Here is a 22,466-nt window from a genome sequence, read left to right on the forward strand (position 1 = left end):
TGAATGGAGTGCTGCTCGATTTGTTACAGGTGACAAGTTAAAGACTATTGGACCAGTAGAGGAACTCTAAAAGAGACATGAACGATTTTCAGTTGAGTACTACCAGCTTTTTGGAAGACTTAGGTGCACGTATTTGGTGGGGGTTTAGGCGTCCTTCCTCAAGAAAAACGTTTTTCAATTAAAAGAAGAAAAAAAAAAAGCCAAATTTCCCCATACATTTTGTGCCTCTTTGTGCATTTTTGCATATTTTTGTAGTCATGTTGTGTCTCTTTTTGGTCATTTATGGGTTACACTTGAAGGTACACTACCGGTCAAAAGTTTGGGGTCACTTAGAAATTTCCATTCCAGACAGAATACCAGCAGAGATCAGTTGCATTGTTTTTTTTAATCAGGGCAGCAGTTTTCAGATTACATTATGTGCTTACATAATTGCAAAATGGTTCTCGACTGTTGTAGACAGAAGTGGCTGAAGAAATGCTTGAAATTCCATGCTTTTTGGTCTAAACGTCATACCCAAATTAAAAGTGGTACAGCTCCCATATACTTTGACAGTTAGGGGTGTGCCTGATATTATTGGAAAGCAAACATTCAAGTTGTGTCAGGGTGATTCTAGGCCTTACTGACACAGAGTTACAGAGGCTAGAATGGAGATTTTTTATTTCTGTCCAAGTTATAAATCTGTAAAATTATTAAAATACACTGCTGTAAACACATCTGACAGGTGACAGACAACACAGCATTAGCCACGTCTCAGCTTACTACAGAAAAAAATTCAGAAGCTAAAAGACTCAAAAATGGATTTTATATGAATTCTTTTCTACAAATATGTCTGTGCGTTTTTTTATTTCTATTTGAAAAAAAACTACATAATACAACACTTCTCAAATACACAAACAAACCCACATCAATCACCTTTCCAATGATATCAGGCACACCCCTGAGTGTCAAAGTATATGGGAGCTGTACCACTTTTAATTTGGGTATGACGTTTAGACCAAAAAGCATGAATTTCAAGTGTTTCTTCAGCCACTTCTTTCTACAACAGTTGAGAACCCTTTTGCAATTATGTAAGCAAATAATGTAATTTGAAAACTGCTGCCCTGGTTAAAAAAAACAATGCAACTGATCTCAGCAGGTATTGTGTCTTGAATGGAGTGGAATGGAAATTTCTAAGTGACCCCAAAGAGTGACATGACAGTCATGAACGTGTCATAAACATTATAAACAAGTCATAAACGTTTATGATATAACGCATGACAGGTTAGGGTTAGGGTTCAGGTGTCATGACAGTGTCATGTGTTCATGTCACTCTTACGTACTGTAGATACCTTCAAGTAAAGTGTTACCTATTTTTGTTTTCTTTAGGATTGTTATGGGTCTCTGTGGTCATTTGGCGTCTCTTTGTAGTCGCTTTGTGTCCCTTTGTGGTAGTTTTGCATCTCTTTTTCACATCATTTTGGACCGTTTTTATTACTTGCATATCTGTGACTAAAACGTTGGAAAAGCTAGAGCAGATCATAAATACATAACACTCAAAAAGCTTAACGACAAAGAAGTCAAAGAAGAAGTCCAACTACAGTCATTAGATCTGAGAGAAGTCTTTTAGTTACGTTCATTCGGCTTACGGTAAGTGCTGCCCAAAACGCCTCGGGTGCTGCACCTAAACACGATAATGGTGGGGAAAACCCTGATTTCCGTAATGTAATATTACACTTTCATAAAGTTGAGTTGAGTATCCAAAAACTGATTTTAAAAAAAGAATCAAAATTGAAGCAGCAGGTGCTGATATATTTGTACTTGTTGCACCTAGTGTGGGTCAAACTCCAAAACTAACAAAGTTTTCTGTCACAAGCGTGTAGTTTTCAAGCCCAAACTGAGATAACCCAGATGACATCACTATGACATGAACAGGGTTATTTTCTCAGACTTGACAAAGCTCCTCCAGAGCCACGGAAGACGTTGCACAACTGTTTTCAGACTTTGGGTAGTCACATTCATTCAACCTTTTATTTTTTTTTATGATCTTGAGAGATCATTTAGGGGCGATCCTCAATTTCAATGTCATCGATTCAGAATACAAAGACAAATACAGAACAACAACACAGAAAGTACAATCATACGAAATATAGAAAGACAATAAAACATTCAGAATTTGTATAAATAAAAGATTTGATAAATAAATTAAGTAAATAAGGATGCAAAAGCAAACACAATTATGTAAAGCAGTTACAAGCAGACGTTTGCAGGTTTAAACCAGATTTCTAAATTGTCCAAGAGGCAACAATGAGTTGATTTTAAGGGAAGTGCTGTAATTTGGTAATAATCATGGCCCTTATTCGATAGCTCCCAGACTCCTCGGCCCTCAGCTGAACCGGAAGTTGTTCCTCCTCGGGTGAAAGGAACACGGCGACTTATTGGGACTTTGTCTTATTCACCGTATCCCCCAGAGTTAGATAAGTCCATACATACCCTTCTCATCTCTGTGCGTGTCGTAACTCTGTCTGACGCACCCACCGCTAGCCTAGCTTAGCACAGATCCTGGAGGTAACCGGTTCCATCTAGCCTACTGCTCCCAATAAGTGACAAAATAACGCCAACACTTTCCTATTTACATGTTGTGATTTGTAGAGTCACAGCGTGTACAAATTACAAGGTCACATGAGACACAGCCATCTTCGAATTGTATACATACTGGGAACTATATTCTCAGTAAGTCGAAGCACTGCTACCTCTGCTACTTGGGCAGAGAGTTCTCCTGGTGTTCCTTCAGAGTTGGAGTAATAATCACTCCGCCCAAGTAGCAGTGCTTCACCTTCGCGCTCCCGGTGTGGTATGGCCATTGACATATATATAATGGACCAATAGACCCCGTTGCTCTGGACGGAGACCAGTGAAGACTATTAGAATCACTTTTCCGGTGATCTCTTGCTTTACTGCGCAGCCTCCAACTGACAGAGACAACGTAAATGTGACGTGAGCAACGTGTCAGAAAGTTGTAAGTCTTCTGGTAGCTGTGCCAAGATAAATCTCAATCATTTCCAATCTTACAGAGACGGAGAGTGTAGGTATATGTAAGGAGATAACATAAGCACAGGCTAACTATTGCTAACTAACATGCTAGTTAACATTAGTAATTAAACCTAAACAGCTAATGTAAGTCGAAACTGCCTGCGAGCTTCTCCTGTACTATACGGTAATTCCTCTATTGTGTGACAGTAAGTCACTTAGTTATGACAATAGTTAGCCTATTTTTACAAAAACGTCTGCTACGGAGCCATAACGTGAGGTACAAGGTAATGGAGCCTTTTATACATTGTCGTGTTTCTTTAGAAATAAACAATGAACAAATAGAGTCTTTAAACGCTTCAGATGTAAAGTTATTCGCTGTCAAGTGACGTAAAAAAAATTCAGTGGAATGCTAACAGGAGGTGATACCTTTGTAGCAACAAAATGGCGCCATCGGAGGTTTGAGTTCTGAAGCGAAGCTTACCCCCTTGGTTATGGCGCGTGGCGGAGGACGGAACAAAACCGCGGCGCAGACGGAACACAGCATAGCCTGGTGGAAAATCTGGGTCACTTGTGGCAATATCACTGTGTAATATCACCCGGCCTTGAAGTACTACAGTAACCCTGCAATGAATGATGACATTCAGTCCTTCCAGAAAAACTTTTTTTGTGATTGTTGCAGGCAAAAATCCTTGATTATGCGGCACGTTTTCTTAAAAAATGCGATTTTTATGCGATGAAATTGCGGGAACTTGCTTGATAAAAAAGAGAAAAAAAGTGATTCCCCCTAACACCCTGCTTTTCGATGATGTTCACATCGCGTAATTACGTCACTTCATAACGTTCCCATGGTAACAGGGGAAAATGGCTGCTCTTGTGTGAAGTAAACGCAACATTTTTCAACTTTCTGCTAAGATATATGTGACTTTTTTTGCAACGAAAATGTGGGGATAATGAAATCATGCAAGCCCCGCATATTTTGTGCGGAAATCAGCAATTTATGCGGGGAAAGTGCTGCGTATTTGAAAAATTGCGGCCCCCGCATTAATATGCAGACTTTGGCTGATTATGCATTGAATTATGCAATCGCATAATCGCGTTTTTCTGGAGGGACTGTTTTCAGTTACTCTGATAACTAGTGTTATCATAGCCGGTAGAAATGATTGACAGAACAACACCTACTTTGTAATATACCAAAACCAGAATGACCCCTTTAAATGTGCAATTGTCCTCCTTACTTTGACATGTACTAAGAGAAGCTGTAGACATCTTGTTCTCTGAAGCAGGCAGGGCCTTGCGAAGAGTTTACACACACGCTGCAGTTAACAGCTCCATCCCTCCCAGACAGCCATTAATGTGCAGCGGATTACACTTTCCAAGGCTACAGCTGTGTGCAGTGTGAAATGAATGCTGTGCAAACACAACGGCCATTTCTGGACATAGCAGCTGAAACCCAAGCAATCTGCTATGTTAGCGAATGCTAACTGCCTCCGTATGGAATAACAGGAAATTCCTCGCTAGGTTTGTGTTTACCCTATGGTAATGGAGAGGAGGAAATGAAAAGCCTATTGGCTTTTAACTGGGAATGTGGGTCAGGGAGAACTGGAGGATAAATGTTGGTTTGCCCTCACAATAGTTCTGGATCTCTCTCTCCTGGTTCTTTTCCTCTGACCAATGTGCTTTCACTTTCAGCCTCATCAGCACTGCCACAGTTTTTTGCTCCATTATTTTCAACCTGAAAACACATGTATTTATGTATTAGCACTTATGTATTTAATAGGGACAGACCAAAAAGGGAGCTCAAGATACGGTTTGTCTTATTTTGTTATGGAAATTATTATTTGTTTTGTGCCCCTTTTTCTGTCACTCATTACTTGAGAGCCCATAGTTTTTATTTATTGATCCATTTATTTGCATTTCTTTTTTTTCTCCTTCCTTTTTCTGTATTTTATCTTTTGATGTGTGGTTGTTAATTAATGGTTAGACCCGATCTGTCATGTGTTTGTGGAATTAGAAAAACAGGGAGTCAGTCCTTGCTGCAGTGGCCGCAGGTTCGGTTCCTGACCTGCGGCCCTTCGTATTGCTCCCCCCCCCCATTCTCTCTCCCCTTTCATGTGTAAGCTGTCCTATCAAATAAAGGCCTAAAATAATCTTTAAACAAAAAGAAGTATGTTTTGTTTGAAGTGATGTAGGCCTACTTTGCTACGTTTTAAATCACATCCGTTGCAGAGTAAAAAAAAGTTAATTAAAAAAAAAGGCCTCTAATGTTGCTTTGGCAACGTATCTGTCAACAAATCAATGCGAAAGCTCCAAATGGCGTTGTGCCCTCAAATCACAAAATGAATTGAATTAAATAAAAGCATAATGCGTATAAATAAGATATTAAATAAATTATATCGCTGTTAAAAAGTAACTAAGTAACTTTTACTCTGAGTACATTTTAAATAAGCTGCTTTTACTTGAGTCCATTTTTATACCAGTAATTTTACTTCTACTTAAGTGTAAGTTCATCAAAGTAATAGTGCTTTTACCTGTACTCTTTCCACCTCTGGTAATTACACACCTGGTTTTGCCTGATTCTGAATCAAAATGAAATAAAATTTGCCTGATTCAGGCCTAAAAAAAAATTTCTTTATATAACTGATTTCTTATTTCTTTACCAGAATGATATTGCTGGCATTATTACACAATATATCCATATACATGTACAATCAAACTACAGTTAACATTCAGTAACACACACAGATCCATATACTCCAGAACATACACACCAAGAAAATGCATTCCCCTAATAAAGGCCAAAAAAACAACAACACCCGGAATAAGTTAATGTAAATGTGTAGTTCACATGAAGTGGCTGGTTACCTTTCACCAATACTCTCATTGCAGACTCATGAAGTGGCAAATGTATTACATGCCAATTCGTATGCCATTATTGGCGTGTTATCAAGACGCATACTGTTTTTTTAGCGTGTCTATCAACGCCGTTTGGCCTCCATTGACTTACATTACCTTGCGATTGCGCGTGAATTTACGCCGTAGCGAGTAGTATGAAAGGGAGAATAATCCGCGTAGGGAGGTTGGTTGGGGTGGTGGATGAATAAAACACAGGACTTTCACCCAGGAGACCCGCGTGTCACGTTTCCTTCGTGTCCCGCGTGTCACATTTCCTAAATCCAACCCGTCCGCTGTGTACGGCGCTCAAAATGCGTGCAGATAATACGCCACTTGGCTTTAGAAAGTGGCGGTTATGTTTATGCAATAACACGCCACTATACAGCGTAGACATACACGCGGATAGCTCAAAATGCGTACAGATAACACGCCACACGGCTTAAGAAAGTGGGCGTGTCTGTTTACGCGAAATCATGATGTCACGTTGCTCATTGAACCTGCTCGTCAATCATCAGCATGGTAACGTTGTCGCTGTGAGCATTTAGGCTCAGTACAGCCTCACAGAGCTGCTGGCATGGCTGTAGACTCTTGTTCTTGCTTTTCTCTGCAAAGTCTGTGGAAATCTGATCTGGCTGTCCAAACAGAAATCAGCTGCCCAAATACCAGATCTGTTAGAGATATACGACACATGCAAATGTGAGTTCAAACATATTTGATTTCATCTGTTTACACAGAAATGGAATGAGCCGATTGGAGCAACTCTGGCTGGCAGAGAACCACACTGTTTTTGTAACAGGAGTTTAAATAAAAACCTTCCACACAGTCAGGAGGCCTTCACTGAATCAACCTTTAACACACACACACACACACACACACACACACACACACACACACACACACACACACACACACACACACACACACACACACACACACACACACACACTAGGGCGTAATTTCCACTGGGAACAGGGGGGACACTTTTTTAAATCCTATTTGTGTCCCCTACACTTTCAAATTAATTGGATATTATTTGATTTATAAGTCTCGGTGATTGGCCCCTATTTTAAGCAATAAAGAAAGTAAGACATTTTTTTCTTATAAATAGTTTAGTACTATTCTTTCTGGCATAATTAATCATTAGGATCAGCTTATTATTTCCTGGATTTTGTATCACCATAGTCCCTATAAATGTACGTAAAAATGCAGGCGAAGGACCCCCCAGATTCCTTGTTTTGTGCCCTCCCCACCACCCACCCACACACACACACACACACACACACACACTTCTCAAACCAAAGTAACACCATTGCACACACACAACACACACAAATGCTCATATGCTCCCCCCCACGGGTGCGATTGTCATGAAAACGAGGCGCAGTAGGTGTGTGTTGCAACATGTCCCCAAGTAAGGACCTTGCAGATGGAGGTTCACACATAAACATTGGCCCTTTGGTGTGTATGTGTGTGTGTGTGTGTGTGTGTGTGTGTGTGTGTGTGTGTGTGTGTGTGTGTCTGTTACAATTTACAGTATCAAAAAGAACCAGAACTGGCAGCAACAAGTCTGTTGGCAATTTTAATGCTGACAGAAACCAGTTTGGTTACTGAGCTGAAACCAGACTAGACGGTGGGGGTTCACCTAAAGTCGCACGCACGCACAATCATTTTAATGTTTGCAAATATGCAAATATCTAATCCCAGCCAATCCCATGGCAGCAACTCAAAGCATTTAGGCATCTAGACATGCCTATCTGCTGAAGTTCAAACGGAGCATTAGAACAGGGAAGAAAGGGGATTTAAGTGACTTTGAACGTGGCAAGGTTGTTGGTTTGAGTATTTCAGAACAGAACATTCAGAACATTCTCATTACCTCACACATTGTAATATTGCACTGTTATGCTACTGTCACACTGTTAACTTCATATTTAATATAATACATATTTTATTTTGTTTTATATACTATGTATGTAGATTGTACATTTTATTCTACACTTGTATATACATGTACATTCTTTTCATTCCTCAGGAGTAAGTATTAGTATTGTTGCTCACCATGTGCCTCCCTTTATGACCACAGTGTACCCATGTTCTAATGGCTACTTCCAGCACGATAACATACCACGTCATAAAGCTCAAATCATATCAAACTGGATTCTTGAACATGACAATGAGTTCACCGTACTCACTCGGCCTTCGCAGTTGATCTCAATCCAATAGAGCACCTTTGGGTGGTGGTGAAACAGGAAATTCGGATCATGGATGGGCAGCCGAACAATCTGCAGTAACTGTGTGATGCCACCATAACAAATATAACAATATGGACTAAAATCTCTGAGGAATGTTTACAGTTCTTTGTTCAATCGATGCTACAAAGAATCCAGGTAGTTCTGAAGGCAAAAGGGGGTCCAACCCAGTACTAGAGATATATAGATATAGATATTATTAGTTTAAGCTTGCTTTTCTAGCCTTTAGCATGCTTACATTATAATCTTTGTTTATACAACTCAGAGGTAGAAATAGTACAATATTCTAGTTAAGTAAAAGTATTATTATTTTGATGAAATTTTACTTACAGTGCTCATATTATGCTTTTGGGCTTTTTCCATTTCCTTAATTGTGTTATATATAATTTTTGTGCACGTTATAGGTTTACAAAGTGAAAACGCACAAAGTCCACCCCAAAGGGACTTACCATCTCCAACAGAAAACACTGTTCACAAACTGCTCCAAACAGTTATTTTGTAGTCCAGCCTTTACTTCCGTAACAGACGTTATAATGCTCGCCTAGCTGCTAGCATGGCACGCCCTCATACTCTGCAACTGACAAGCTAGCAGTACGTACTGCACATGTGCGACTCCAAACAAAGATGGTACAGAAGTGTGATGCCTCACTCTGTAGCTAAAACAGAGTGCTCAACACACAGGGTGAAAAGAGGAGCTGCAGCAATGTGCAGTACAGCAAATATATGGTGTTTTCTGAAAATTAAACCACATAAACCTATTCTGGTACAACCTCTAAATACAATTATGAACCTGAAAATGAGCATAATATGAGCACTTTAAAGGGTAACTACCATTTTTTTTTCAACCTTTTCCTATGTTTTTGTGTCTAAGTGACTGATGGGAACCCAAATTCCCTCCCAACTCTCCTCCCTAACCTCCTCAAGGAGAAAGAAATGAGCAGATGAAATTGAAAACTGTAGGAGAAGGTCCAAATCCAACTGAACTAACTTCCAAACTGAGAAAATTGCTGTTTCAGTAGTTAGTTTAAGTGCTAGGAGGCGTTCAGGGAATGGATTCCAGCAGGTGTTTCCTGCTGTTCACAGTGGTGCTGCTATCCCAGTAGATGGCATCCTCTTCCCAGAAATAGAATTCCCACTTTTCCTCAGACAGTGTTGGCCCCTGTGGCTCTGGGAATCCATTCAGAATCAGATAAGGTGTTTCCCAACAGCTGATAAAGTTCCCTGCTTCACTGAATTTCACCAGAAAAATGTTTTGTATATATATTATATTTCCTCAATTACTGTTCTGATAAAGAGTCTGCAGTTGTGATACAGTGAGCTCTGTTTTAGCCTCCCAATAGTAAAATAACCATCAAAGGATACCATCATAACACGTGATTAACCAAAGGAAGATCAGGTTGAGCCGTAGAAAACCAACTACCACAGAGTTAGTTTCAAATGCAAATTTTGGAGTGCCTAAATCTTCCGTGGCCTTTTGACTCCACTCTCAGGAAAAAACACTCTCAGGAGAAACACTGTTAATCTCTGCCTCTCTGGTATCAGTTTCTTCCACACACTTATGGTTTTATGAGTGTGTTATGTTGGAGTTGGAAAAGAATATGCTGTTAAACACTCTGGAGGGGAGTTCCTCTGAGATAAGATGTTGCACAAGAGCTTGCGAGCAATGTTTACAGCTTGCTGACTGAAAATATTAGCCTTGGATAGTGAGGTGGGTTGGAGAATTAGTCAATGAATATATCTTCTTGCATCAGAATAGTTAAAAATGCCACATATTGGAGTTTTATGCCTCGGGGTTATAGATTTGAGGAGGAGGGGCTTTGGTGTGGCCCTCACTGGACGTGCGTGTGGAGCGGTCAATGTGCGATAAGGGGAAACAAATAAAAGCCCCTCAGCCTGTTTTTTCAATCAAATGAAATCAAGTGGAACACAGTGAGGGAGCGGGCCCGGGCCCTTTCAACGTCCAATGACGTCATGTCACAGAGGAGGGGGGAGGTCAGCTGTAGGAATGATCGCCTGCACAGTTAAAGCAACAGACACAGACCGAGATACAGCAGATGAGAGATTCCGTTCATCTTTGTTGCATTGAACTGCAGACAGAAATGTCATAGACATCTCAAAATGTGGACAAATACACCTGAACTGTCTACATGGATGGATCCAATTAAAGGTACATTGAAATGTTCTAGATTTCTAGGCCAGTGGTTGCCAAACTGTTTCACATGATGGACTCCTAAACTGACAGTTAGACCCTGGCCCCCCATTTGATTTTGTCCCAGGGTCCCCTGGGATTTTTACTTTTATATGTTTTCTGTACAGGACAATTGTAGACAGGAAAGTGGATAGAGAGAGGGGACCACATGTAGCAAAGGGCCACAGGTCGAACTCAAACCCTGGGGCCGCTGCGGTAAGGACTAAGCCTCGGTACATGGGGCGCACACCCTACCAGGTGAGCTACCAGGGCGCCCCTATTTTTAGATGTTTTATGGCAGAAAGTGTATAAAACCCATGACCAAAATAGTCATACATTCTGTCATTGTGTTACTTATGGATGGAATTATAGTGAAAATAAATTATTCCCCTTTTTGCTGGGCACCCCCTTGAACCCCCTCAAAGACCCCTTTTGGTATCCACTGGTCTAGTGCATCCTTTTATACACATGCTCTCCAAATTCAGCCTGACATATTTGGTATCTTCAGAAACTTTGGGATCTCCACTAGAATTTAAAGTGCCCATATTATGAAAAAATAACTTTTTTTCTGGGATTTGGGGTGTTATTTTATGTCTCTGGTGATTCCACACGCATACAAACTTTGAAAAAAAACAAACATCACCCCTGTTTTGAGTGAGAAACAGGTTTCTGAATGTAAATCTGCACGGCTTTCTACGTCACTAGCCGAAACGAGGGGCCTAAGGGGCTAACCTTTAGCATGCTAGCTCGTTCTCAATGGCAAAACACCGCTACAACACACACGAATTCACCCTAATCTACAAAATAAATTGTATAGAACTACTTACATGTTCCTGTTCTGCAGGTATTCCACGCAAAGTTGGAAGTGTGCCCTCGTTTAGAAGAAGTCTCCCGGCTAATCCTGCCTTGTACTGACCGAAGTTGGGGAAACAGCTAGCTAGCTCATGTAATCCTTACCTAGCTACTGTACATGTGCGACTGACAACAAAGATGTTACAGAAGTTGAAAGGTCTCACTCTGTAGCTAAAACAGAGACCTGAACACACAGGGTGAAAAGAGGAGCTGCAGCAATGTGCAGTACAACAAAAATATGGTGTTTTTTTGAAAATGAAACCATGTAAACCTATTCTGGTACAACCTCTAAATACAATTATGAACCTGAAAATAAAGCTTGGGCAGACAACAGGAGATCAGACCAGAGCGCACAAGAGTCTCTAGGAGCCGTCACACACACTTGATTGATACACACACTGCTGCATATCTGAGAGAACACAGAAACCAACATGTAAACCATCTGAGCCCCTCAGATTGGAGATTCCCACGCTCTGGCCTCCTGTACAGCTGAAAAAAGTGAAATGAGAATGTTTGATTTTTCACTTGAGTAAATGTACTAATGATAGAGGCGGGGGTTCCTCTTTTCTCAGGCGGGCACAAGGCCACAAGGCCATCGTGAAGATGACACGAGATGTGTGACCTTTCACACCCAAAAATAGACACAGGGCCTCTGATGGCTGCACCAGTGCAAGTGTGAAACGGAGAGGCAGTGGAGAGTTTCATGAGCAGCTATCATCTATGTGCCTGTTAGTCAACACAAGTGAACTACTTGGTGTACCTGCATGCTTCTCATTCAATTTACTGTTACTGTTATACTGTTATAATTTGGCTCTATATTTTCCTAATACATAGAGGTGTTCCAATACCATTTTTTCCTTCCCGATTCCGCTTACCTGAAGTAAACATGAACGAATACAAACAGAGAATGAATGCCATCAAACTTTATTTTATTATCTAGTTTGGCAGTCAGTCATAACAGAAAAAGTCAATAAACTACTTTAAAATAGATTTTCTTCGGGGAGAAATTACATGGTATCAGATTGGTGCAAAGACTTGCATACTCGCCGATACCGATACCAGCATTTTAGGCAGTTGTAGGAGGCATTTACGATACTGGTATCAGTATCGGAACAAATCATTTATATAAGTTTTGGATGTTTGCAATGGACAGTTTTTTTTTTGAAGACACACTCGTAACATATGTCTCTGGCTTTATCGAAATTCTCCGACATCATGGACAAAGACAGCTTTCGCGATTTGATAAAGGCTACGCTAACGCTGCCTACACCTGATCCGCGTTAAAACTGTGGGGTAGTGGCTGGGTTAGCTCAGTTGGTAGAGTGTGTCATTTACCCTCTCTCTCCCCCTTTCATGTCTTCATCTGAAACCAGAATTATAAATTTTTTTTGCATTTTAGGCCTTTATTTGAAAGGACAGCTTAATCATGAAAGGGGAGAGAGAGAGAGGGGGGGATGACATGCAGCAAAGGGCTGCAGGTCGGAACTGAACCCGTGGCCGCTGCGGCGAGGACTGAGCCTCTGTAACATGAAGCACACGCTCTACCAGGTGAGCTACACAGGTGCCCCGCAATGGACAGTTTGGATAATAATTTACTTCTTCTTTGTTTTCTCACTTTTTTGCCATGATGTCAATATTGTTATTACCAAAAGGAATAATGGCCCAAACTGTGTTTCTCCCTGTCCTGAGTGGCAACATTTGAAATGGAAGTAAAAGGTCTGCTTTGATCAAACTCTTTCTATCTTTCCCCTCGATCCCCACAGTCATGCTCTGGTAAATAGTCATTTTCATACAAATAATTTCCATATTGCGGTTCTCTATCACCGACACCTTATGTAACACAATAGTAATTCAACCCACAGCCCTTATCGACGTTATCTTTGTCATCTAAACACCAGCTTTCTAGGAGGGTGAAAAAATTGCTGAGCAGACAGACAGTGTGCCACCATGAAACTCAATCCTCCTCACACGCAATGACAATGATAGCTTTTACCCGCCCTTCATCCCTACGAGTAGCCCGAAAAACACTTGTCCCTCAAGCAGACGTTTCACCTCATTCCTGCTGCTCCCAGCGGGTCTTTTCAGTTTATTCGAGACAGGGTTTCTCTTTCGTTTCACCCCGCTATCCCCTCCCACTTATTGTGGTTCGCCTGTGTTCCCCCGATGCAGCCTCCATCTATATCGAGCCTCTGTAATTATGTCACTGTAATGTTTGTATTTATAGGCAGCTGCCACAGCGCTCTGGCATCCACTCTGTCCCAGCTGGGAAGCATCGGTCTGATGCTTCCAAGGCGGGGCGCTCAGAGCTCTGGCCGGGATCGAACCAGCTTCTCAGGATGGCTCACCTGGCGCTAGACCTCTACAGTTTAGAGGTAGGAAGGAAATGGTTTGGGCCTTCAGGATTAAAAGAGTAATATTCCACATGTCTTGGGCATCATTTGTATGTATTTATTTAATTTAAATCTTGATATACATACCCCCAACATTTACCCTTACATGTTGGTATATTTGGAATTTAGAATAAAATTCCCTAAACTTCTGAACAAGGCTGGTAAAGCTGAAAAATTCAATCAAATTTTTTTTGATCTGGACACAACCGTTAAATATATGGGTCCTGACAAAAGGTTGTAAGTAGACATAGTATTGTATCAGGGCAGTGGTACCCAACCCTTTGGCTTGTTACTCTTCACAGTGAAGCAGCCCCCTGTTACAGATTGCATATGTCTATGAGCAGAGCAACCAGTATTATTTTCCCTTTTGAAATTGTTTCATTTGAATGTAGTTTTTAGTCTTTAGAAATAAACATATCCAGTAATACAGAAGAAAAGAAAAAAAAAAGATTTGAGAAATGTAAAAAATTCAAAATACATTGTTTTGAGTCTTCTTTTAATTATGTGGTTAACCATGATCTTGGTCTGTGTGTGTGTGTCTGTCTGTCTGTGTCTGTGTGTGTCTGTGTGCATGCAAGTGTGCGTGTGTGCATGTGTGAATGTGTGTGTGTGTTCACATCAAACCACGTTTTATAAACTGTTTGGCAATCACACACAGGACTCAGAAATCATCTTCATTTAGTTTAATATGTACATTAAAATAAACTATTTACAATATATAAAAAAAAGATTCCATTTACAAGGCAGTACATTCCTTCAAGACACATACAAACAAATCTTTTTTTGCCAAAGACTGTGTAGCCCTTTGTCAATCAGGCGGTGTTGAGATGGCGTGCACTTCTGTGAGACTTCCGACTGTAAGAACCTGACTTTAAACGCTAGACAACAGACTCACAGACATGACATCCTATTCAAGCCTTCAGGGAGGACAGAATAAATGGCAGTTTTAGAACAAAACATTGTCTCAAAGCTTATATCACGTGCTGTTTACACTTACAATATAACACGCAGAATAAAACTTTGATTGTCTTTTAGCCAGTGGAGAATATGGCACTCGTAAGATGTGTAATAACATGTTATTAAAGGCACTAATGGTGAAATACAAAAAAACAAAAAATAGTTTTGCTCTTCAAAGGATTGTCACGCTTCCAAGTGCTTGATTGGCATGTGCCTGACATGTTGAGTGGAATGTTCCTTTAATTTGTTGTCTATATAAACAGAATTCCATACAAAAAGTAGTACCAGCTACATAGTTAACACAAAAAAAAAAGTTTTAGTCTGAACAGAATGATCTGTTTCTGTCTATCTGGCTGCATTTCCTATTAGTCTTGTGGTTTTGTTTGTCTCAAAAAAAACATTTAAATAAATCTTTTCACAAAATATAACTCAAGGGCGTATCATTTTGATGCCCCTATTGCCCTGATGAAAAATCACTATAATATTCCTATAATAGGTCTTACAGTGTAGTCAATAGTGGCCTCATCATACTGTATGGCAGTTTATGCTGTCATGTCATCACTATAGTTTCTACTCCTATAGGATTTTGCGTCTATATATGTGCACAGCATCCTTCTATGTCTGATCATAACAGTTCTTTTTATGGCTTGATGCGGTGCATAGAAGTCCTTGTCTGCGCCATGTTTTTTTTTTTTTTTTTTTCCTCACATGTGCCTCTTCATGTGCAGGGCGAGATGGTCAGACCGGGAGAAGGCCCGTTCACACAGGTGACACTGGAACGGCCGGTGACCGGTGTGCTTCCGGAAGTGACGCGTGAGCTCATCGGAACGAGCGAACTTCCAGCCGCAACCCTCCCAGCTGCAGTGGTATGGTTTCTCTCCTATAAACACAACAACAACAACAACAACAGCAGCCGTGAGTGACGTCATAGTTTGAAGGCAAGGCAATGGCGGGTTGGATAAATAGCATACAATACACAATACAATGACTTTTATTGTAATTTTTGATGAATAAAATGTATTTAAAAAAAGAGAGAATTTTCAAACACAATAAATAAAGGTTGCTGATTAGAAAAAAAAAAGGTTGGATAATTAGCCTAAACATGCGGCTCCTACTGTACCTGTGTGCGTCCTGAGATGCGCCTTCAGGTGGGAGCTCTTGGTGTAGGTCTTCCCACAGCCGGCGAAAGTGCACGTGTGCGTCGCAGTCCGTTTCCTCGGCCAGGACCGGCGACCCCTCTTCGGCTTGGTGTCCATCATTTCCAGCGGGGAGGACGGCGGGGTGAGCAGGACCCGCTGTCCGGCCGCCGGCTGCTGCATGCCCATGGCTGCGTCCTCGCCGAACATGCCGGGGAACTGGTGGTGATGGTGCGCCACGGGGAACGGGAGCTGCATGCCCGTGTGCGGGTGAGGGAATCCCGCCGAGGCGCAGCGGTGGTGGGGGTGAAAGCTCTGTGGGAATGTCATCTGGCTCTGGTGGCACTCGGAGCTCATCAGGTCGTCCGGGCTGAGAGGCGGCGTCATACTGCCCAGCGCTGCCTGCGGTGAGTTGGCCAGCCGCGGCTGCTCCTCGTACGACATCATGCACGAAACGCTCCCCTCGTGCTTGACTTTGGTGCAGCTCTGAGGCACCAGACCCATGACTGGTCCGTACGTGTCCATTGAAGCGGGCTCCACTTTAATGTTCGGATGCTCGGGGAATAAATCCTGAGTGGTCTGGAAAGGCGCGGAGCTGATGAGGAATCTCCCCTGGATGCTGGGGCTTTCCCCGGGGAGGAAGCTGGTGTCCACGTCGGAGCGAAGGAGCTCCGCCATCAGGCTGTTGTAGACGGGCGGAGGGCTGTTCATGTCTGGGACAGATGTGTAATTGGCCGACTGCTGGGGCATCCCGGTGTGCTGCTGCTGCTGCTGCTGCTGGTGATACACGGACACCCCAGACTCCTGGAGACGGTAGGACTCTGCCCCGGTCCCTGCGGCTGGCGCACTGTCGGACACGCTGGTGTTAGAGAGAATAAACTCAAGATCCAAGAACTTATCCAGGTCCTCTTCGTCTTTTCTGCCGAGGCAGCTGCTTTCCATGTTGAGCGCAACGCCGCTCATATAGCCCTTCCACCTCTGGAGCGAGGATGAGAGAGAGAGCAGAATTAGTTTGGTTCAAAGTGAACAACTTATGGGTTTTTCACAGTACTTTCACATAACTCATTAAAATAATCCACTGCTATAAAATAGCTCGAAAACAGCACAAGTGCACTGTGAGAGGGGTGAATAGCCGACTACTAAGGCAATATAAAAAACGTACTTAAATACATATTGCAGTGCCCAGATCTTAGCAAAATTCAAAAGTTTTAAAAACGTTTTTAAGGACTAGCAAACACCTTGTATGTCTTCTAATATGACAGGCTGACACAAGCAAACACATGCATCAAGTTATGTGCTTAAATCAAAACGTCGAACTGTAACCGTTTTCAAAACAAGTGTAAATATATAAACAGCGCAACTTACATCTTCCCAACATTTCTCCTTTTGGTTGGCAAATGTAGAGATTGATGGTAAAATGGTCCCACTCAAGGCCATTTCCATGCGTTATTTAAAAAAAAAAAAAAAGAAAAAACTTCCTTAAATACACTTTTTCTGTTTTCAAGGAAATAACCAGAGTCCGCGGAGTCTCCAGAAAACAATCTAGACAGCGCGTTGCTTCTTCTGCGCTCCGATGAGCTGCTGCTCTTCACTCATGTGCAGCTGTGTGTCGGGAAGGAGCAGCTTTTCTTATAAATATTGTTTGCAGCACAAATCAGACCAATGCGAGGCTGGGGGAAGGAAGCGCGTCCAGGATGGGGGCACTGCGTAACGGACAGCCCCCTAAATTTAGCCTCGGTATAAAAGTCCGAGTTTTGCCTGCGAGTCAGAGACAGAGAGGTGGTGAGAGAGTCAGAGGACTGATGCGGAATGCTCTCTCTGCTCCGCTGCGGGCAGCTACTTAACCTTACAGTGAAGAACACGCCCTCCGCCAAACCTGGCCAACAACTGGCAGGGCAGAGAGAGAGAGAGAGAGAGAGAGAGAGAGAGAGAGAGAGAGAGAGACTGCCCCTGACAAGCACCACTAAAAGACTTCTAAGCAATTAACACGTTGTTGAAAAAAACAGCAACGAAACCGATACTAAAAGGGCTCACAGGCTTCCCTCAAAGAGGAATGGGGGATGCTACAGGTGCCCTGCGTATATGGATATGGTGCACTTTTACGCACACAGGCATTCTTTATGACTCATTATCCTGTTCTAAAACATTTAGCTTCATCTCTATTTGTTTACTATGCCGCTGGGCACACGGCATCTAAAGATCTCGTTGGTAAATAAAAAAAAATGAGGATCCTTATATGTGAATACTCTTTCTGTGTCACTGTCAGAAGGAGGAATTTTGTTTCTATCAGAACATGAGCAGGGAGAGAGAGCCTATGCGTACCTCCGATCATAGTTGACTCGGATCAGACAGTTTCCTCCCCCAAAACTCCTAAACTTGTCCGTTCCTCCCCGGCTGTCATGCCCGGTATTTTCTGCTGCAGGCTTCAGCCACTAGGCGCCAGCTACACCACGGCTTTTCTCCCTCTACTTCACAGTGCTCCGTAAAGCATCATTGAGGCGATAAGTATGCGGCTCCCGGTAGAGGACTTGGTTTCATCTCCCCAACCATTCTTCATTCAATAATATATAATCTTCAAGCATAGCAGTATGGAACTTGTGAACAGAAAAGTTGCTGGTTCCAATCTGAAAATGAATAGCAGACACTCTCCTTTCTCAACAGCTGTTGTTACTGTGCCCATGACCAATGAAGGGACTGTGGCCAAAAATATTAACCCTATCAGAGTGTTGCTTAAACAGTTGGGAAAACTGCCTTCTTGTGATTTTGTACACAAAAATTAAGTCAGAGATTGTGTTTTACCAGTTTTGGAAGAGGTGTTCCTTTACTTAATTAAAAGTAGCAACATTATATATATATATATATATATATATATATATATATATATATATATATATATATATATATATATATATATATATATATATATATATATTACATATATGATTGTAAACTAAAAGTATTACATTAGTAAAAGCATTATCAGCAAAATTATAGTAAAGTATAAAAATCAGATTTTGCAGAATAGACCTGTGAGTGTTCACTACTTTATTATTATATAGGATGCATTAAGGTGCATTATATACTGTTTTTCTCTCCCATGACTCAATTAACACACACGCCAGGACTGATAAACCATGCAATAATACTGTAACTGGGCAATATTGTAAATACATTTTACGATTTATGCTTACTTATATTTATTTATTGTTTGTTTATCTTTAGAGTTTCTTGTATTTTTCCTCTTGTCCCTTGCTGCTGCAACAGTGTGAATTTCCTCGTTGTGGGATTAATAAGGCATTTTGAATCTTTGAATTTGACAGCTGGGGGCCTCAGGGATAAAAATGAGCAGTGGGCCCTTAAGGTAATTTTAGTGACACATAGTGATTCTTTCATTCTCCCAAACAAGTTAGTATCTAATCAAATTGCCGCTAACCATCTAACAAACCAGCCAGTCCTCACACAGAAAACAACTGTATGGGTTGATTATGCAAGCAGCTCATAACCACCGACAATTACATTTCTTGTTAGGTGGCGACCTATCATGGCCGTAGTAATTATCGTGAGACCAAACGTGGAATTGGGTGATTGAGCAGCAAATTCCGCGTAGAGCTTGATTTATGGTTCTGCGTTGAATCTACGCGGTAGGTACTTACGTAGTTATGCGTATATACGGACGGCCTGATGTGCACCTCCCCAGAAATGTAACTACACGTGGCGACACAAACCGCAACAACTGTGATTGGTCTGCTTGGCTGGGCTTGGTAGCTTCACGTTTCCCCCTAGCTACTCATTTCCGGGTTCTCCTTCTCCAGAAACAACATGAAAGGAAGGGTGTACTTTTCCTGCTTCTATTTTCCGACCATGGTCCGAAAGCCAAGGGAAGACACTTTGTTTCTCTGTCTCCACCGCTGGAGTTGGTACTTGCTCCGAAGTTAATCCCTGTCACTCTCTCACTCGCTCTACCACACACTCCTCACACTTACACACATACCGACTCCGCTATTCTCTTAAAGAGATCCGCTAGAATGAGGCAGACACACCAGCGCGCAAGTATGAATCCTCACAACGGAGTAGGCCACTTGACTAGGCCACTTACGTCCCGGCTGGATAGCTACAGACACGGAGGGTGTATAACTAAAGACACAGGACCCTTCCTTAGCTCTGCTTCTCTTCTCTTCTGTTTGAATCATCTACCAACCCTTTGTAGGCTCGCCCAGACCAGCTCTTAATTACACTGCTATAGTTTAAAACTGCCGGGGCACTTCCTATGACACTGAGCTACTCTCTCCTCTCTCTTTCCCTCTGTGTGCATTCATGTCCCATTAATGCTTGTTACTAACTGAGTTCCGGGGAGCTTTATGCCTTGCAGATTGTGGTGGCACCTAAATCGTGTTTGCAGCTGCTGCCGTGGTCCTGCTCAACGCCCTGGTATGCCCCGCAATGCTACTACTATTATTTCTAGTCATAGTTTTATTATCCTTATTGTTGCTATAATTGCCACTGTCCATCAAACTAACTTCTATAATTATTATGAATCATATTTCTGTATATCTGTATATCTGCATAAGTGTCTCTGTGTCCCAACCGGCAGTGGCAAATGGCCGCCCACCAAGAGCCTGGTTCTGCCTTAGGTTTCTGCCTGTTAAATAAAGGAAGTTCTTCCTGCCACTGTCGCACCAAATGCTTACTCTCGGGGGGAATTGTTAGGTCTAATGTAAAGTGTCCTGAGATGCCAGAGAGAACTTCTGCTTTGCTTTGACACTATAAATAAAATTGAATTTAATTACGTAGGCTACGGCGTAGGCTTTGCGTAGAGACTACGTACTACTATATTTCAGCCTTAAGGAGACAGATTAAGGCGGAGGATGGAGCAAACAAACACAGGACTTTCACTCAGGAGAATAGGTTAAAATCAATTGTCATTTTTAAATTAACCAAGTTTTACCTATGAGTTTTATGTGACACAATGACATTGGTTACGTCCTTTTGTATGTGTTGTTTTGGTAAACTTTGAAAATGGACCTATAATGTTTAGGTATGATAATGTGTTGGGCAAACAATGAGTCCCTGAAGGTTTGCCACCAAACCCCACCTTGCCCAGTTGGTGATCAAGCCCTGCAAAGGCTGACTGTACTGTGATAGTCACCCTGAGGCCTGGCAGCCTTAGGTGATTTGGTGGCATTCCTTTGTAGTTAGTCAGAGTGCGTGTGCAGCATTTTACGAAGCAGGTGAAGATGTACAGCCTGTACTGTTCCAACCAATCAACTCTGATACAGCTATTAGCATGGATGGAGTGCAAGTCACTGAACACACCTTTATTGATTTTAAAGTGCAAATTCAATTTTCAGTAGAAAGTCATCTCTGTTAAAACTTAACAGTATGGTCTGTGATTTTATTCTGAGAGCCACAAACAAAATTCCATTTACCGCCACCTTACAAATAAAAACACATGGAGGAAGAAACTTTAGAGCTGGACATCTCGAAATCTGAACCAAAACTATAGAGCTCAACAGTGACCGCCCACTTTTTTAACAGCTTTGTGATTTTCCACATTCAATATCTCCATTGACGTTTCAGAAAATGTTTATATAAAGAGTGTTAAGCCTGGGACCAAGCCAACCAGCTACGAAATGAATCGTGACCATAAAACATTTGATTCGGCGCCAAAGAACATTTTGAAAACTTATGTAGAAAATTGGGATTTCTACTTCCAGAACCACACTGTTTAGCAAAAATGTGTTTTACTTTATCTCTTTTTTTGGATTAATGGTTTCTTTAAGGGGGAAAAAATAACAAGTTTGACACTTGTATGCAATGTATACAGTGAATCGTATATGAGGTTTTAAATGCCATTGTTACAATTTAGCATTGTGGCTCATAACGAGGTAGCAGCATGCAGTTCAATGGTGTATCACTGCCGCCAGCTGTTATCACATCAGCGGAAGGAGGAGGCTGTGGAAACAGCTGTAATGAGAACAAATGAGTATGGGGACCCAACCTCATTATGAGTCAATTACTTAGTTATGTAGCTTTCCAGGATGATACTGTACATGAATGTGTGAGAGTATATTAGCAAAGTGTGTGCATCGTTGTAAATACTTTGGATGTGTGGTCGGTATGGACGGTTGTCTGACTGGATGTGCTGACTGTTAAACTCCTGTTGTGTGGTTTTTTGTTTCCAAATTCAGGTGATGTTTGGTATGGAGCACCAAAATTATTTTACCGTGTACATTCTCACTCCCAGCATGTCAAAAAGTGATGCTTGGGTGCCGTTGGGATTTGTTACTGACGCAAAAAGTCTCCTTTAGCCCTTTGGCGTCATATTTAGACGCGCTTGGTCAGGATTCTCAACATCACTTTTTGATGCTCTGGGTCGGGACGTAAGTTTAACTGACATGCGGCACAAGATTCAGTAATAGCTTCCTCCTGTCTTACTGTAACAAGCAGCTGTACAGTCAGACATTTTTAGTAACAACTATTAGTGGGTTGTTGTCTCTGTGGTAATCTGCTCTTATCAGTCTGGAGAAACCGTCATATGTTCTCAGAATTCTTCAACACTTTTGGAAATCAACGTTCTGTCATTCGCAGAGTCATAACTGTGTGCGCATGGATGTATTAAACAATGGATTATGATAATATCTTGGTACGGCGCCTGGTTGCTTTTGAATGTATATTTTTATCTAATGGATTACTGCTGTTTCTTTTGATGTGTGTAAAAGATTGTATAATGTAATAAATAAAAGGGAAATGACAAGGCCCCTGTCTCTGCTTCAAGTCTCTGTCAGTGACTCAGTCC

At 41.6% G+C, this 22,466-nt stretch overlaps 1 protein-coding gene across 1 annotated transcript; it reads right to left on the reverse strand.

Moving 5' to 3' along the window:
* Positions 1-14,245: 14,245 nt before the first annotated feature.
* LOC114561467 (Krueppel-like factor 2) lies at positions 14,246-17,471 on the reverse strand. The gene is made up of 3 exons (XM_028587497.1): positions 17,036-17,471; positions 15,655-16,648; positions 14,246-15,414 (listed from the first exon to the last, which is right to left on the reverse strand). Exons 1-3 carry the CDS (start codon positions 17,111-17,113, stop codon positions 15,239-15,241), a joined length of 1,248 nt encoding a protein of 415 aa, XP_028443298.1. The 5' UTR covers positions 17,114-17,471; the 3' UTR covers positions 14,246-15,238.
* Between the last annotated feature and the right edge of the window lie 4,995 nt (positions 17,472-22,466).

Source organism: Perca flavescens, chromosome 9, assembly GCF_004354835.1.
Source record: "Perca flavescens isolate YP-PL-M2 chromosome 9, PFLA_1.0, whole genome shotgun sequence".
NCBI classification, from domain to species: domain Eukaryota; kingdom Metazoa; phylum Chordata; class Actinopteri; order Perciformes; family Percidae; genus Perca; species Perca flavescens.

What these genes read in the sequence shown, in the direction of transcription:
- LOC114561467 (XM_028587497.1), bottom strand. Translation starts at nt 17,113, where the DNA reads ATGGAAATGGCCTTGAGTGGGACCATTTTACCATCAATCTCTACATTT. An exon ending in AGGAGAAATGTTGGGAAGAT is followed by an intron (nt 16,649 to 17,035) that starts GTAAGTTGCGCT and finishes TCCTCGCTCCAG; the next exon opens with AGGTGGAAGGGCTATATGAG. An exon ending in GCATCTCAGGACGCACACAG is followed by an intron (nt 15,415 to 15,654) that starts GTACAGTAGGAG and finishes TTGTGTTTATAG; the next exon opens with GAGAGAAACCATACCACTGC.